The following is a 16,486-nucleotide window of genomic DNA, read 5'->3' on the forward strand; positions in this document are numbered from 1 at the left end:
TAGCAGTACGTGTTAGGTCAGCTGTGGAGCCCCCCCCCACAGTCGCCCCTTTGTGGAGGTGTACATAGGTCCCTGCCAACCCAGTGCCTCTTCAGTTCCCTCTTACCGCCCGTGCAGGGTCATTGGAACTGATGTGCGCTCTTGTATGGCAAGAGATCCCCTAGTGGGTTTTCTCTCACTGTATCTCTGAATACTTAACTTAGTGTTTTTAGTAGTTTTATAATTAAGACCCCAAGCCCGGCACGATGGTAGAGAGCTCTCCAGCCTCAACAGAGATTGCAGCACCAAGGAAGGACTCAGGCTCTAGACATGTTCTTTGCTGCCACTTTCCGGCACTGAAGACCTCCAGTGTGAGTGCCAGATCCCGTGCTCATTGCCGGGGCCCCACAGGAAAGTGACCAATGGAGATTCCTTTCCCCCGTAGAACAGTGGACTGAGGAGGCACTAGTGGGGTGTGTCCTGTCCTGGGGCGTCGTGCTCCAGCAAGTCTCTGGAGAATGTCCTCTGCTAGGATGTCCCTTCAGGTTCAATTCCTAGCAAAGCTGCTTCAGAATTGATGAGCTGGAACGAAGACCGAGGGAGGAGGAGGTTGACGGTGCGCTGTATGAAGAACTTTCTTTTATTAGTTTTTAACCTGCTACCCATTCATTTCATTTGGTGACCTCTAGTTCTTCTATTATGGGAAAAAGTAAATAACTTTTCTTTATTCACCCTCTCCACACCACTCATGCTTTCATAGGCCTCTATCATATCCTCCCTCAGCCTCCTCTTTGCTAAACTGAAAAGTCCCAATCTCTTCCAGTGGTTCCCAAACTTTGAGGCATCTCACACCCTTTTTAATTTTTGAGAAACCCTCACCCCCCCACACACAAAAAAAGCAGCACAACTTGGGGTGCTGTTGATGGGTGTGGGTGTGGCTGGGTCGCCTCGTGTCCCCCCTAGAATTTCTTCACCCACCCCCCCAGTTTGGGAACCCATGCGCATATGAGACCCGTTCCAAACCCCTGATCATTTTAATTGCTCTTTTCTGAACCTTTTCTAATATATCTTTTTTGAGGTGAGGAGATCACATCTGTATGCAGTATTCCAACAGGACTATGTAGCACTTTAAAGACTAACAAGATGGTTTATTAGGTGATGAGCTTTCGTGGGCCAGACCCACTTCCTCAGACACTACGCCGGTGACTTGGACCCACAACTAGCTGATCATTCTAATTTTAAGCTGGATGCTTTTTGCATCGTTCTCCCAATTTTCCTTTTATATTGTATTTTTTAAAAAGCTTATTATATATAGCACGTTGCCGTAATCCCTAGACATTCACAAGGGGTCTGAGAGGGTAGGAATTCTTTGAGAGGTAGAATCCATGTGGCAAAAGAAAGAAGTACCATGAACTTGCAACACTTGTGTGTCGGTGGGTTGGGAGATGCACAACGTTCCGGGACCTCTGCTAAAAGGAAACTATGAAGAATATTCTCAGTGGGGATTCCCATATTTTTGTCTAAATCCTGGCCTACCTGTGCCCCTTCCCACATGCAGGCAGAGTATTTGGTGTTGGGGTCCAGTTTTGGAGTATAAGCAGAGCAGAGAATTGTTCGTTTGCTAGTAGAGCGCTGTGCACACAGGCAATGCTAGATCATGGCGTAGACAAATTGGATTCTTTGCTGTTTTGACAAATTTACAAACTGATGCAATGCGAGGCTGAGTTACTATAGCTTTTGTGTGCAGATGGGGACCGGCAGAGTTTCCTGAGCGAACCCAGTATAACAGTATGGTGTTAATTTTGGGGGAGTAATTCAGGACTAACAGGTTACAGGAAAGAACTGACCCCGACACGCTCTTTTTGCAGGTTTTTGTTACATTTAGTTGGAGACCCACAATTAAACTCTGGCTTCTTGCTGGTGTCTCCCCAGTAGGAATTTGTTTTGTTCTTCATAGAAGGGATGTGGATTTTGTTGTGCACATGGTGAATGACCAGCTCTGTAGATCATGTGCTGGATTTAGTTGGAATGTAATCTTTTGGCCATCTGCTCACTCTCTCTCTGTCTATATCCCCATATTTAGCAAAGCAAATGTAAAAGGTGAGCTTGAGATCGCACATTATTGGAGAAGTCCATATTATATTTAACCCTTTCCTGGGTAAGAACCTGTTCCTTTTAGAAGCTGATTCTGTGGAGGAGACGGTTCTTTGGAGTGTCATCTCCGATCCAGCTGGTATCTGGTGCTACAGCACAAACTCGGCCTCCAGTCTGTGATTCACAGAAATATTCCCATGGCATTATTCTCTGCAGATCGGCTTGATCATAAGAACAACGGGCAGTGGTAACTTTTTTTCTACACGCTTTTTTTTCTGATAACTTGGTAATGAAGGGACTTTTTAGGCACAGAGGGGTCTGAGATTCTGAAACTTATAAAAATGTCAACATACTAGCAGGTCTAATCAGAATTGAGTAGCTTTGGGAATCCTACATTTTGGGATCTCAGATAGTAGACGACTACCCGATAAGCCAAAGCTTATGGCAGTTCTCCAACCTTTTGGGGCTGCTGGGCACCCGGGGGTGGGGCCACCCATACGCCGCGTGCCTGGTGCTGGCGCAACCCATGTGCTGCATGCCCGAGTCTGGTGCCGCTCCTGTGCTGCGCTCTGGGGGTTGGTGCCATCCCTGTGCCACATGCCCAGGGGCTGGCACTGCTCCTGTGCCGTGCGCCCAGGGGCTGGCACCGCCCATGTGCCGCATGCCTGGGGGCGGGGCCGGCCCCGTTCACTCGGTGGGCACACATTAAATGGCCTAGCGGGCACCATGGCACCCGTGGGCACTGCATTGGGGACCACTGGCTTATTGGGTAGTCAACTGGAATATCGACTACTTGCTTCCCCCATTGCTGCCTCTGGGGGGGCAGCAAGGGGCAGGAGGAACAGGAGCTGGTACTGGGGGTGATGGCTTACAAGCTAGCTCCCCCCAGCACCGTCTCTGCAGTGCTGCCTGCTCTCCCCTTATCCCCCTCTGAGAGGCAGTGGAGGATGAGGGGGATAAGGGAGGCTGCTAACCAAGCAACCCCTGTTGGCAGGGGTCTCATCAGAGAGCTGTTCTTCCCCCTTTTCCTCTGTGTACAGGGGCTTTTGGCGACCAGAAGCCTTTGTTGGTGGCAGCCAGGGCTGGCTTTACGAACAGGAGCTGGTGCCAGAGCAGACCGTGGTAGTGGTGGTCAAGGATAGCAGGTCAACAAGACCGTTCACTGGGACCAGGGGCTGCCGGACTCAGCGTGAGCTGGGACCGAGCAGCTTTGGTGTAACCCACACTCCTGGTGTGGTTCTCTGTCCCATGTGGTCGCACGGAGACCACGCACAGCGAGAGATAAGAGCCAGGGAGCTCTACAGCCTAAGCAGAGAACCAGCTGGCGTTCTAGCTCAAGCTGTGCAGGCTCCTACACTAAGCTCAAGAGGTCCCACGTTCAGATCTGCCTAGTGGTGGTTACATCCGCTCACGCTGAGTTATAAATGCAATTCCCTTGGAGCTGGCATGCCTAGGCTGCTGGAGCTACCCCTGCTGTGGCTCTGCAGAGTGGTCCTATCAATGAATTGAATCGTCAATAGAAATTGCATCGACTATACTACTCGCTAGGTAACGGCAATTGAACATCCTTAGTGGATAGTTGACAGGGTTTTAACTTTGCCTTCTGATCTTTTCAAACTGTACCAGACGCCGGCTCATTCTCTTTTGGGAGGCGTTGTGTTAATTTTCTCAGGAGCCCGGCCAGTAGTTGTCCTTTTTCAATTCCCTTGAGATGTTCCTTCCCCCAGCTATTTTGTGTCCGGATATCAATCGGTCTGTGTCAGTCAACCCTGCAACAGCGGGTATCCTACCTGTGCAGGCCAGGCGGACTGGAGGACTTTCACTCTAATCGGTCAATGAGGGATCTGCGGTGCTGCGGCACCCCCTCTTCCTGGACCTACATTGACCGTGGTCTCTGCAGTGACTGGAGCTGGGGGGCGATTGCTTTGTGGCTGGCCTACCCAGGTCTCCCACCTGACGGTGCAGAGCTGTTTCCAGGCTGCAGTTTCATCTCTGCCGGCGTTTGTTTCCCATTCTTTCTCCGTGCCGAGCATCGGCGGATTATGGTTCAGCACAATTTCACATTTGCTCCTGAAAGACAGATCGCTCTGGGAGCCGCTGAGCCGCTGAGTGCTGCCCTTTGACACAGAGGGGGATTTACCAAGTACCGTTAGTTTCAAAACGCTGCACTCCCAGAGCTCAGCAGCGACGGAGTGGCCTGTCTCACCGCGAGTACGTGAGGGACGGGGGTTTGGGGGAAGGGTTCCTTTGTCTTGGCAGCCGGGGCTGAGCTCCCTGGTTTGCTATATGGGATTGAGCCTTGGGGTCTCCCATGCTTTTGAGGCTGCAGGGTTTCAACTGAGTTGGGTTATTGTTTCATTTCTTGCTTTCTGGACTTTGCTGGCACCTCTTCTTGGGATGCGGGACTGGGACCCCTTGGCCCTGTAACCCGCATTGAAACCTGTGTGCTCTTCCCCTGAGCTTCACCCTCACGGGCATTCTCTGTGGGGACCATGGGCCAGGCCAAGAACGAACACGGGCTTTGCAAAGCAACTACTACAGTGTTCTGTGCTAGTCTACCCTGGAAGCGTTACCACCGTGGAGGCTGCACCTCTGCCGGTGGGAGTTCTCCTGCCGACACAGCGCTGTCCACCCCAGCACTTAAGTCATTGTAACTTGTGTCCCAGGGATGGGAATAAGCAATCCCCAGGCAATATAAGTTGTCCTAATAAGTGATAGTGGGTACAAGTCCTCAGTGTGTTCCTGGAAAACACAAGAGTTACTCATCTAAGATGAAGCAACAAAACACCACACCACCATTCAGGGTGGATACCATTCCTAAGTAGGGATGTGAAGGTTAATTAATAGGGCTGGAGCAGCTCTCTCCCTGCTGTGGAAAGGCAGGGGTGGGGTGGGGAGAAATGTTCCAGCTGTGTGTGTGGGTGTGCATGGGTGCATGCGCGTGTGCTCTGTCTGGGCTGTAGCAGCCCCCATGCTTGCCCCCTTCAATTGGTTAGCCAGTTAAATGGGATTTTACATCCCTATTCCTGCTTGGTCAGTGTCCTTGGGAAGGGCCAAGACGTTTTGCTTTCTTTACACTTGAATCTCTTCCTGTTGATGACATGGCCCCTGGCACGCGAGAACCCCTCCTGCTTATAAATGCAGACTTGTCATGAGCCCCACTCGCACGGAGTTGACCTGCACAGCACCCTTGTTTCACAGAGGTAGCGACGTGAGTAGGAGTAAGCAAGTGGGAGCAAAGGCCAGAAGGGACCGCTGTGATCTTGTCTGACCTTCTGTAGAACACAAGCTCAGCGACTTCCCCAAACGATTGTCGTTCGTTTGAACTAGGGCAGAGCTCTTAGAAAACGCTCCGTGACTCGGCACAGCTCTTGTTGGATTAGTTTCCTTAGTCTGAGAATCTGGCCTTGTTATGCATAGGCCAGTTCCATCTGGCTCTCGACACAGGCCACAGACTCGTCTCAGAAACCGCGCGAGGGGTCTGATTTACCGTGCCGGCTGTCATAAATGAGATGCCAAAGGGCAGGCATTCCTCAGGACCCAGCTAAACCACAGCCTCACCTGACAACTAACGTCAGAGATCCCGCACCACGTCTTAGATGCTAGCTTCATAGGATTTTTTTTAAGGCCAGAAGGGACCGTTATGCTGGTTAGTCTGACTTCCTGCATAACACAGGCCCTGTAACTTCACTGTATTCTCCATCCACTGTGAGACCAGTTACGATCTTCTGACTTCTTTTCAAGTCCTAAATGGGCAGGGCCTAGCTCCCAGCAGAGACCACTTCTCCGTGAGCCACTGGCAGATTTTGGTACTTTTGTGGAGGGGGTGTGGCGTCTGGGACAGTGGGTGGAGTGGAGGAGTCTTGGGGTAGAGGACTGGGCTGCATGAGGGAGTTGGGTGAAGAAGGGGTTATGATCGGGGGCAGAGGAAGGGGGATTATGAATGGGTGAGGAGAGGGTGCAGGGTCTGGGAGGGAGGGGTAGAGAGGGTTTGGGTGGTGGCCAGGGGCCGGTAGGTAGGGAAAAGGGGAGGTGGAGTGCCTGAGGCTGGCTCTGGCTGGGAGGCGCTTACCTAGGTGGCTCCCACCAGTAGCTCTGCAAGAACCTGAGCCTCCCTGCCTGAGTGCGGGGCAGGCTCTGCTCCAGCCGAGGGGGAGATGGTGAGGGGGGGAGGGAGTGAGGAGGCTTTGCTGCCCCTGCGGTAAGCAAAATTTCTTGTCTCCTATTGGCTGGAAACTGGCCAATGGGGGCGGAGGGATTTTTCTAGGGATGGGGACAGCTCATGAAGCGCTCTCCTCCCTGCCCAGACTGCAGAGCAATTAGCAGCCTGCTGTTGAAAACGGCTGCAGCTGCTCTGTAGTAAGGGTGCCGGGGAGGCGGCCGTGGGCCGTATCCGGTAGCTTGGCGAGCTGGATCCAGCCTCTTGCCCACCCCTGATGTGGACTATCCTTCTAAAAGAGGATTCATTGGTTGGCTGTGGATTGGCAGCCCAGGGTTGCTAACTGCTGAAAATGACTTTTACAGACCGTATAGAAAAAAATGACTGAGGAGGAAACTTGTTTACAGACACATCCTTACCTAATATAAAGATGGCTCAGAGGGCAAACTGAACAGTATTCAATGTTTTTATTTGTCACACAACAGCAATGTTGTTATGCTAGTTGAACCTACTTACTAACGACCTCAGCAAGTGCTGAGATTATACAATGGTCAACAGGAATGTGGTTTGCTTTAAAATTTAACTCTCTAGGGGCTGCACCTGATGGACATGGTTTCAAACATAACACTGGAAAGCTCTTTGATTTTTATATGATGACACAGTCCTCATTTTTTCCCACTTGCTCTTCATAGCTCTAAGAGATCTCGTTGGTATTGTGTTCTATACAACTCACCAATGTATGAATGAAAGAGAAGGAAGCTATTCCTGGTGGTGGGAGAAACCTAATAATCCAAATTACATCGCATTAAATTTTTCATCTACTTGTCCTTTGCCGTAAATGGGTTCAAGTGAATATCCATTTAACAGTGACTCTGTGTACAATTTCAGGCTCTGATTTTTTTTTTGTTTTGTTTAACCCCCACCCCACGTGAATGACATCCTAGTTAATTTCTCTCCACCGATATTTGGAGAATAAAATGGAAAGCTTTTTCAATATCCTTTGCCTTTTTGAAATGCCTTTCAAAAGGTACAGATGAAAACATGACCTACAGATTTTTGGAGAGATGTGTTAGAATTGGGTAGTTATTTGAGAAGAAGGGAAAAACCCCATTAAGGATGGAATTTGTTTTAGGAACATAAAAACTGAACTGATTTCTAATTGTTTTTACTAGCACACACCAGCAAATCAATCCCAGTGTTGTTTCCCTGTGCCCTCGGATAGAATGGACACCATTGTTAAATAGAAATATATTTTTGAGTGACTAAAAGCTCTTTTCTCTCTTGAACTTTAGAAACATGTATCACACATGGAAAGCTTTTTTTTCCTTCTTGCATATACACGTGTTTAGAGTGGGGTCCAGAGATGAGATCTACCCTAGTGCCTGGATTTCTCCAAAGTCATTAGAAGATTAGTTGAACTGTCCTGGACTTTTCATAGTTGATCAGGTGAGGCAAATAATTAAGAAAGATTTGGGATTTGCCAGGACTAAGAAAAGTTGCGGGGTGGAGGAAAGGCTGGCGATAACCAAATTCTCTGTGTGTGTTTAGTGCAAATGAAATCTTCAGCATATCATTAACACTGCCTTCCTCAGGAAGCCTCCCTTCCCCCGATTCTTCCCAATTCCGGTTTCTTTTGGAGTTGGAGTGCTGGGTGTGATGTACAGGCAGAGCTCTGTATCTCCCAGAGCCATTAAACCTCTTGCATCTGGCTCCCAGTGATATCTGTGCGTATTTTTTTTCACCTGCTTGAAAATGGGTTTGATTCTGATCAGCTTGCATCTGCCTTGGGTTCTTTTTCCCTCTCGCCATTTAAAATAAAATCCTAAAGGGGAAAAATAGTTGCTGTTGCAAAGAGTTGAAATGGCCAAAGAGTTAATGTTTTTCTCTCCTGCTCTGCACTTAATGAAGCATTCCAGGGGCTTTTCTTTTGGGTTTGCTTGCAAGCGGCTGTTCTGGGGGCTTTTGGGACCGAAAAAGGGCAGGGAGACCCCTAGGCGTTCCTGCAAATGTTTGCAACAGCTGCAATTCACCGAGGCGTGCATTTTGCAAAGCAAGGAAAGCTGGGGCAGGGGGAATGCCTTGTGCTTTGGCTGAAAGGCAAGGCTGAACTCGATGGGGAGATACTTTACCTCCTTCACAGCTCGCAGGGGCTGAGCCGGAAAGGATCAACTGCTGCAGCAGGGGCACAAGGCAGTGGTGTGGGGGGTTCGTGATGTCAAGAGAGGTGAAGAGCTACCTCTGGGCTGGGATCAGGAGAACTGCAGCGCCCTTGGAGTTGCCCCACGGCTCAGAACTTGCCACAGGGCCAAGGGGGAGGCAGCTTAGTGTGTTTTTTACTGACATGAAAGCATTTCTTATGGACTGTCTGTGAAGGTGCTGACTGGGGACTCATTTAGCTACAACCACTCGACAGAGATCTCGGAGCCACTGTGGACAGTTCTCTGAAAACATCCACTCGGGGTGCAGCGGCCGTCAAAAAAGCAAACAGGATGTTAGGAATCATTAAAAAAAGGGATAGAGAATAAGACAGAGAATATCTTACTGCCTCTGTATAAAACCAGGGGATGCCCACAGCTTGAATGCTGAGTACAGATGTGGTTGCCGCATCTCAAAAAAGATATACAGGCAGTCCCCGGGTTACGTACAAGATAGGGACTGTAGGTTTGTTCTTAAGTTAAATTTGTATGTAAGTCGGAACTGGTACATATTGTAGGGGAAACTCTAGCCAAACATTTCTCCAGAGCTCAGTTTTATTCTCCCACACCTCACTTCCCTCAGTCCTTTATTCTCAACCTGTGGTGTCTGCTGAGAAAAGCCACTCCGCGTCTCCCTGGTCTGCTGGGGGGAAGCAGCTAGTGCGGGGTTGCCTCACCCCGTTTGTAAGTAGGGATCCGATGTAAGTCAGATCCATGTAACCTGGGGACTGCCTATATTGGCACTGGAAAAGGTTCAGAAGAGGGCAACAAAAGTGAGGGGTTTGGAATGGGTCCCATATCAACAGAGATGAAAAAGACTGGGACTTTTCATCTTAAAAAAGAGGAGACTAAGGGGTGATATGATAAATCATGATGGGTGTGAAAAAAGTGAATAAGGAACAGTTCTTTACTTTTTCCAATAATATAAGAGCTAGGGGTCACCAAATGAAATTAATAGGTAGCAGGTTTAAAACAAACAAAAGGAAGTATTTCTTCATGCAGCGCACAGTCAACCTGTGGAACTCCTTGCCAGAGGATGTTGTGAAGGCCAGGACTTTATCTAGATCTTTTCTGAACCCTGTTAAAGTCATGAAGACTAGATCCATCAATGGCTATTAGCCAGGGTGGGTAGGAATGGTGTCCCTAGCCTCTGTTCGTGTGGAAATGGGTAACAGGAGAGGGATCACGTGAGGATTCCCTGTTGTTTTCCCTCCCTCTGGGGCACCTGACATTGGCCACTGTGGGCAGACAGGACACTGGGCTAGATGGACCTTTGGTGTGACCCCGTCTGGCCGTTCTTGTCTTATGACTGTGGACAACCCTGATGCAGTCTCATCTAAAAGCAATAACATGGCTTAAGATCTGCTAGGCAAGTAGAAAGTCCGTTTAAAAGGGATGGTGTGCATCGCTGCTTGTGTAAGAAACCGTGTGCGTGCTGCTTCACAGAACAGGACCGAAGTTATGGGTTATCCAAAGCCCAGCATTGTGGGTATTTCAGATGTCCTAGAACTGACCTGGTCTAGTCTTGTACACTGGCTCCCAGGACTTGATGTGTCAGAGGAGCTGGTTAGGATAATGCAAGTATAAGGCCTCTTGGGGTCACCATCTTGGTCTGGAGGCAAAACTTTAAGCAAAATGCAATCAAAGGGTTTCCCCTGTGTCTGCAAATGCCTCTTGGGGAAGCCCATGAAGTAACCCCGTAAGGATTTTGTGGGGAATTGAGAAACTCTACACCTCCTGTATAATAAAATATATCTAGAATTCATAATACCCTGCCCTGGGGTGGGGCTGGGACCCAGCACCTCTGGATTTTAAAGCAGGATTCCCTCTTCTGCCTGATGTGAGATGGAGTTTGGGTAGTCAAGGCCCAAGCAGGCTTATTAGCGGGTAGATACGACCTCTCTCAGGCGAGCATCGGGTTAAGTTCCTTCCGCAAATCAGGGCAGAGGAGCCTTTACCATGCTTCGATGGCCCCATTTCAGACTCAAAAGAGCTAAACAGCTTCGGTGTTTGTGCAGCTCAATTCAAAGAGGAGCTGTGATCAGCCACCCCTGGGAGTCGCCTGAAACACTTACACCTGTGTGGCTGTTTGTACCGTTGTTACACAGCATCAACATCACCTCCTGTTCCTCTGGGGAGCCGGTCTGCTTTGGTGGTTCCATAACTGCCAATGTTGATTATTATTGTCTTCACACAGACTTGTTACCCGGGGGGGGGGAGGGGAGAGGTCAGCCGGGTTTGTGGCTGGTAGGGCTAACCTCCCAGCTTCCCTCTGTCGGTCGGTCTCTGTCTCTACCTATTCTTAGATGTATTATTTCGTAATGGGTTTGATTATGTTTATAATGAGAAGATTTACCTGGTGTCGCTCTGGTCTTTAACTCAAGTTTTTTTTCTTCATTTAAATCATTGCTTGGGGGAGAGAGGCCAGTCCCAATCCTCTGTCACTGCAGCAGCTTGGAGCCAGGTGAGAAGCACCAGTCCATGCCTGCTGCAGCGGGCACAGCAGGGGAAGGGTTCACGTCCCCTGGCTTGGGGACACTCTCTGAAATATATAGTGGTCTTTTTCCACCCCATCCCCTGCTGGCCCATGGGGTTAGAGCTGTCCTGGGCCCCATCTCTGGCCCCTTGCTGCCCCCTATGGTCATTCTACAGTATAACTGTCTCTCCTGCCAGACCTCTCCTTTGCATTCTGAGAAACAATCTCATTCCAGGCACCTCCTATTGTCCCGGCACAACCAAACCCTATCCTTGTTTTAAGTTGTGATCAAAGGAAGCTGATACCAGATTTGGTGGTCCTAGCTCTTACCGTTTTGGGAGGAGTTATTGATCAGACACTCACAGATGGACAGACATGCGTTTCTAAAATAGTAAGATAATAGGTTACAATAGATTGATATGAAAATGATTTGGCAGTAATGCAAGGGCTTTATGTGCCACATCCTGTACATTGAGCTAAGGCAAAGCTAGCACACAAATACATGGGACCTTTCACATAGATACCAAAATCACTGTGCATATATTGTCGACCTTTCACTTCGATAAAGCAGGCTTCAGTGAGGTAGGGGCTTCCAAGAAGGCAATCAAACTTAGCAGGGGCACCTCAACTTTGAAAATCCCAAAATAACTGGTTAAGACCAGATCAAATAACCAGGTAGGGCAGAAATAACAAATGATACATAAGCACAAGAGGCTCATGGTAACGAATTGATGCATGTGATACTAAGTTGAGGTCAATGATATCTGACCTCTAGGAAAAAGACACTTCACTGTTAGTACGGAGAGGAAATACAGAGGAGGAGAAAAGGAAACATCCTCTTGCTGAATACAGGCAGTCCCCGGGTTACATGGATTCGACTTATATCGGATCCCTACTTACAAACGGGGTGAGTCAACCCCGCACTAGCTGCCTCCCCCCAGCAGACCAGGGAGACGCGAAGCTAGCACCCCCCCTCCCCCCAGCAGACCAGGGAGACGCGGAGCGGCTTTTCTCAGCAGACACCTCAGGTTGAGAATAAAGGATTGAGGGAAGTGAGGTGTGGGAGAATAAAACTGAGCTCTGGAGAAATGTTTGGCTAGAGTTTCCCCTACAATATGTACCAGTTCTGACTTACATACAAATTCAACTTAAGAACAAACTTACAGTCCCTATCTTGTACGTAACCCGGGGACTGCCTGTATTCATCAAACCTAAGAGCATCAGCATGACCGATGATAGAAGTGGCATTTCTGCCTGGGGACGGCAGGAGAAGGACATGTCGTTTGTGGGAGGTGCCAGGATGATGGGGATGGGATGAAGAAGATGATGGATAATGGTTCAGATGGTTCTAGAAGGAATGGTGTGAGCACATGGAAATACAGCTGTACATTCCCTGTCTTGTTAAGGGGGATGTTTGTGACCATGCTATATATGTTCAAGGGTTATATTTGTAAATATACAAGAGTTCCTATTAGAGATGTAAAAGTTTAAGAATTTAATGGTGTAACTGCTAAAAATCCTACTGGTTACATGCACTGCGCATTGAGGTTTGTACTGCAGCGCCCACAGCGAAGGCTGCTCCTTGGGAGAGGGGTCTGCAGGGGCTGCTGTCGGCCCTGCTCCCGGGAACCATCATGAATGGGACGTATATCCAGTCTGACTTAATTAGTGTTATTAACACTGGTCCTACAATTAATGGGTAACTGCTTTTGCTGTTCTATATACTCTGGATTCTGTAATTTCTACTCCAACTCCTCTGATGAAGTGGGTTTTACCATGGATGCTCATCTTTGTTAGTCTCTAAGGTGCCACAGGATTGCTCGTTGCTTTTAAAGTTACAAACATGGCTACCTCTCTGGAGATTCATAAGTAATGTTGATAATTATGTGCAATGTAAAGATCAGGCAACAGCATGACCTCTCAGCACAAGTGTTAACTTTTCTCCAAAAAGACAATTGCTTCTTTAGTTCTCAAGCCATTTTCACTAAACTACCAAAACTTTCAGGTGTTCTTACCTTTTAGCTTACTAGCTGTGTTTTCTTGTAAATGCTATGGTATTTGTACTAGAAAAGCTAGCAGGAGTTTGGAGATACACCGCCTAGATAGGCTATTACATAGTGCTAGCGAGTAGAGCCCGCAACTAAATCAGTATCTGCAAAAATGAGTTGCAGCTATCATATCCACATTGACATCCACAGATGCGGATGCCTGTGGGTATAAAGCAGATATTGGAAAGAGCCTTGCAAATATGCAGAGAAGTCAGTGAGATAAACAATGTCAACCGAGAGAGAGACAGTTGTTACTTACTGGAGAAATAGCCTGGGTAGACTGTCTATGCCAGGCATGTCCAAAGTCCGGCCCGCGGGCCAATTGCGGTCCGTGTTCCGGTTTAATACGGCCCCACAGGTAATTTGGCAATATCTATCTTTTATGGCCCCCAACGAATCCATATGTATTGAGATGAATACATTGTAAAATCTCAGTTAATGTCAGTTGGTCTAAATCAGTTATAAATATATTTGGACACAACATGTATACTTGGTGTTATGTTCCTGTTCATATTTTTTGAACTTAAAAGTTGACAGACAATCTTTATTACCAATAATATGTAATGTACTTTACAATGTTCCTAACATATATTTCAGCTTCCTGGATTTTTTTTTTCATCTGGCCTTCAGATATGAAAGGCAGAGTGCTTTAACACCTGTTTAGATTTGTCATCCATGTGATGAAATGAAAAGTATGCTGTTTGCAATAAACTTTGCATAAAATAGTTAACTTGCGTTTAATTTTAATGGTTCAAAGAATGTCAGGCAAAATGGTTGGCCCTCACGCATGTTCACTTCATAAAATCTGGCCCTCTGAAAAAAGTTTGGGCACCCCTGGATGCATTAGGAAACATACACAGATAAATGGTAACGGGGTAATTGATTGGTTTTTAAACTACATGGATTGGACAGGTTATTGACTCCTTGAAGAAGCTATTGGTCTATTTTTTTTTGTCAGGATGGTGCTTTCTTTCCATCCTCTGTTCGTGGAACAACTTTCCTAAAGTAGCTTCCTTGATTTTTTTTTCCACCTAGTCTTCATTCAAGATCCTCTTGAAAGTCTTTTTTATTAAGACTTACTAGGAGCAAGTTTGTGGGGGCTTGTGTGCATATGTGCAAGCTGTTTATCCCTCTCTGGATTTCCCAGTGCTGCTTCTAGGCGTCTTGGGATTTTCGGTAGAATCTAAACACTTGCGTGCATCTACTTTGGATTTGTGTGGCCGATAGTACGGTAATATCAGCATTCGTGGTTGCCAAAGGGTCCTCTGCCAGTGCTGGAACAAGCTGAGCATTTTCAGGACCAGCTGTTGCATTTGTCACATGATCGATTTATCCTTGCTGTTTCTTTAACCTAGAAATACTCACCATGGTGTGAGGGGAAGCTGGAAGTTGGGCAGAGGTCTTGGTTTGACAGCTTTCAGTTAGGTCTGTAAAGTCTTTCCCTTCCAAAAAGGCTGTCCTTTTGACATGCTGATGGAATGGACAGGCGGGCAGACTGTCTGAGGATCTGTTGGCATTTAAGGAGCTCCCGTTCTGAGAGCCAGCTCAGGGTATTCATACTAGTGGCCTGTTGATCCCTATAAGCAGAAACCTGCTTTCTGGGGTCGGTTTCTGCTATTATTTTGATCTCATGGTGCCTGGTGCTCCTGTCCTGCATGTGTTTGCCCTGTGTTCTCTCTTCCTGCCCTGTCCCCTCCTTCCCTTTACACCCTGTTGTGCTGTCTGTTCGCCTCACTGCTCTGCTCCTGGCTGGCCTGGCCTAGAGCTGGGCCAGATTTTTTGACTGAAACTTTTTTGGTACAAAATGAAGATGCACAGCAAGATCTTGTGCAGTTTCATGCCAGTTTCACTGAATTGGCCTGGAGGGGGAAGGAATTCCAAAGAAACTAGAAATGTTTCATTTTGAATTTTTCAAAATGAAACACGTTCTTTTAGAATTGATTGTTCATTTTGAAATGTCCTCTAAATATGTAATTAAAAGGTTAAAAAAATCCTCACTGGAAATGAAATGTTTAGGCTTGGGGCAAACAGAACGTTTCGTTCAACCTGAAACGATGGTGTTTGGAATCATCAGGGAACTAAAAATCCACTATTCTTCCAACGCGGCTCCTGGCTCTCAGCCTATGGTCTCTGTAAGCTGAGCGCGTGGGCAGCCACTCAGGAAAGAGTCAAATGCTCCCAGCTGATTAGCAGAGTGCCACAGCCAGCAGCTTGTGTTTCTATTTGTGGTGCACATCCTCATGTCCCTGGATGCACATACCAAAATTTATTCTGCACATTGATGGGGAAAAAATGAGGGAACAGTGCCCCTGCTGGCAGCTCCAGTCTGGTGTGGCAAGTCAAGGTTTCCTAACTTGCTCTTATAGAGGAAACTAAACTGGTAAGCCCCTTTCTTCCCTCTTGTGTGGATAAGAGTCCAGTATCTCCTATTAAATGTCTTCAGATGGCCTTAAGAGCAGTTGAAAACATGTCGGAAGAGCCAGCAACATATGACCTTGCATCTTCTCATGGACAGCATTTGGCAACAACTTTCAAGGTTTTGAAATTTGTTTTCATTCCTCTCTGGAACAAAACCAAACCTTTGGAATGTTTTCGTGAGACAAAATTGTGTAAAATCAGAATTTTCAGAGCGTTTCCCCTCGTTCTGTGGAAATGACCAGAGTGTCCGTCACAGACCTCAGAAACCTTTTTGGTACAATCGATACGTCTAAGTGGCATGTTTAAGCTGAGATACAACCTATTGAAACAAAAACCCATTTAATTAAAAATGTCCCAACTAGCTCTACTCGGCATTCACCCACAGTTGGAGAACAGAACACCCGGTTCTCCCCCCATCCCCGCCAGGCTTACTGAGTTAACTAGCTCTTTCCACAGAATGGGTGTTAAAATGCTAATAGCTTCTGGTTTTGAGACTTGTGTAGTTGCAGTGTATATGTAAAGTCAATCATGACTTCCAGTGTCAAAGGCTGGCCAGTCCTCACTACTTTCTGAGCTATTTACCCCACTTTGCAGTGGAAATGTGGGGCCCAGAGAAGTGCAGTGTTGCTCAGGGTTGTTACCTGCTGAAACATGGGATCAGAACCCCTGGCCCTCAGTCCTGTGCTGGGAGTGTTGACAATCGTGTGTTGTGTGCCTCTTAGAATAAAACTGTTACCATGGCAAAATCACTAACGTGTTTTTTTTTTTCTCTTCACAGTGAAAAAAGCAAAACTGCAGGGCCCACCAGGTAAGCCAGACTTGTCTTGTTCTAAACAGTCCTTGCCCTGCAGGCACGGCGATTTGTTTTTCAGGCTGTTCAGTGGAGTGTTCGACTCAGCCCACACTACGTGGCAGGAGAAGCTCACTGAATGTACGTGTCTCTTGGCTGCCGTGCACAGCTGTTAGTTAGGGTCTTGTCGTGCCATCTGGGAGGAGGGCAGTTGGCACGCTGCAGGAGGCACCAGCAAGTACATACACTGGTTGTCCACTTCGTGTACTTCTACACGTTTTCTTACCATATTCACGGCTTACTTAAGATGAATGTGTGGGTTCCCTC

The 16,486-nt window shown here is 47.5% G+C and overlaps 1 protein-coding gene across 6 annotated transcripts in view; it reads left to right on the plus strand.

The window, feature by feature from the left end:
* Positions 1-16,486, plus strand: part of UNC13B (unc-13 homolog B) — a 341,304-nt gene that overhangs the window by 47,363 nt on the left and 277,455 nt on the right. For all 6 annotated transcript variants that reach the window (XM_075932839.2, XM_075932833.2, XM_075932834.2 and 3 more), the window contains one exon: positions 16,148-16,177. Coding sequence is in view for 5 of the 6 variants with exons in the window: in XM_075932833.2 (XP_075788948.2) it covers positions 16,148-16,177 (30 nt within the window). In the remaining variant the exon portion in view is untranslated. The remainder of the gene's footprint in view (positions 1-16,147; positions 16,178-16,486) is intronic.

The sequence above is a fragment of the Pelodiscus sinensis genome, chromosome 6, assembly GCF_052426305.1.
Source record: "Pelodiscus sinensis isolate ZL-2025 chromosome 6, ASM5242630v1, whole genome shotgun sequence".
Lineage (NCBI taxonomy): Eukaryota > Metazoa > Chordata > Testudines > Trionychidae > Pelodiscus > Pelodiscus sinensis.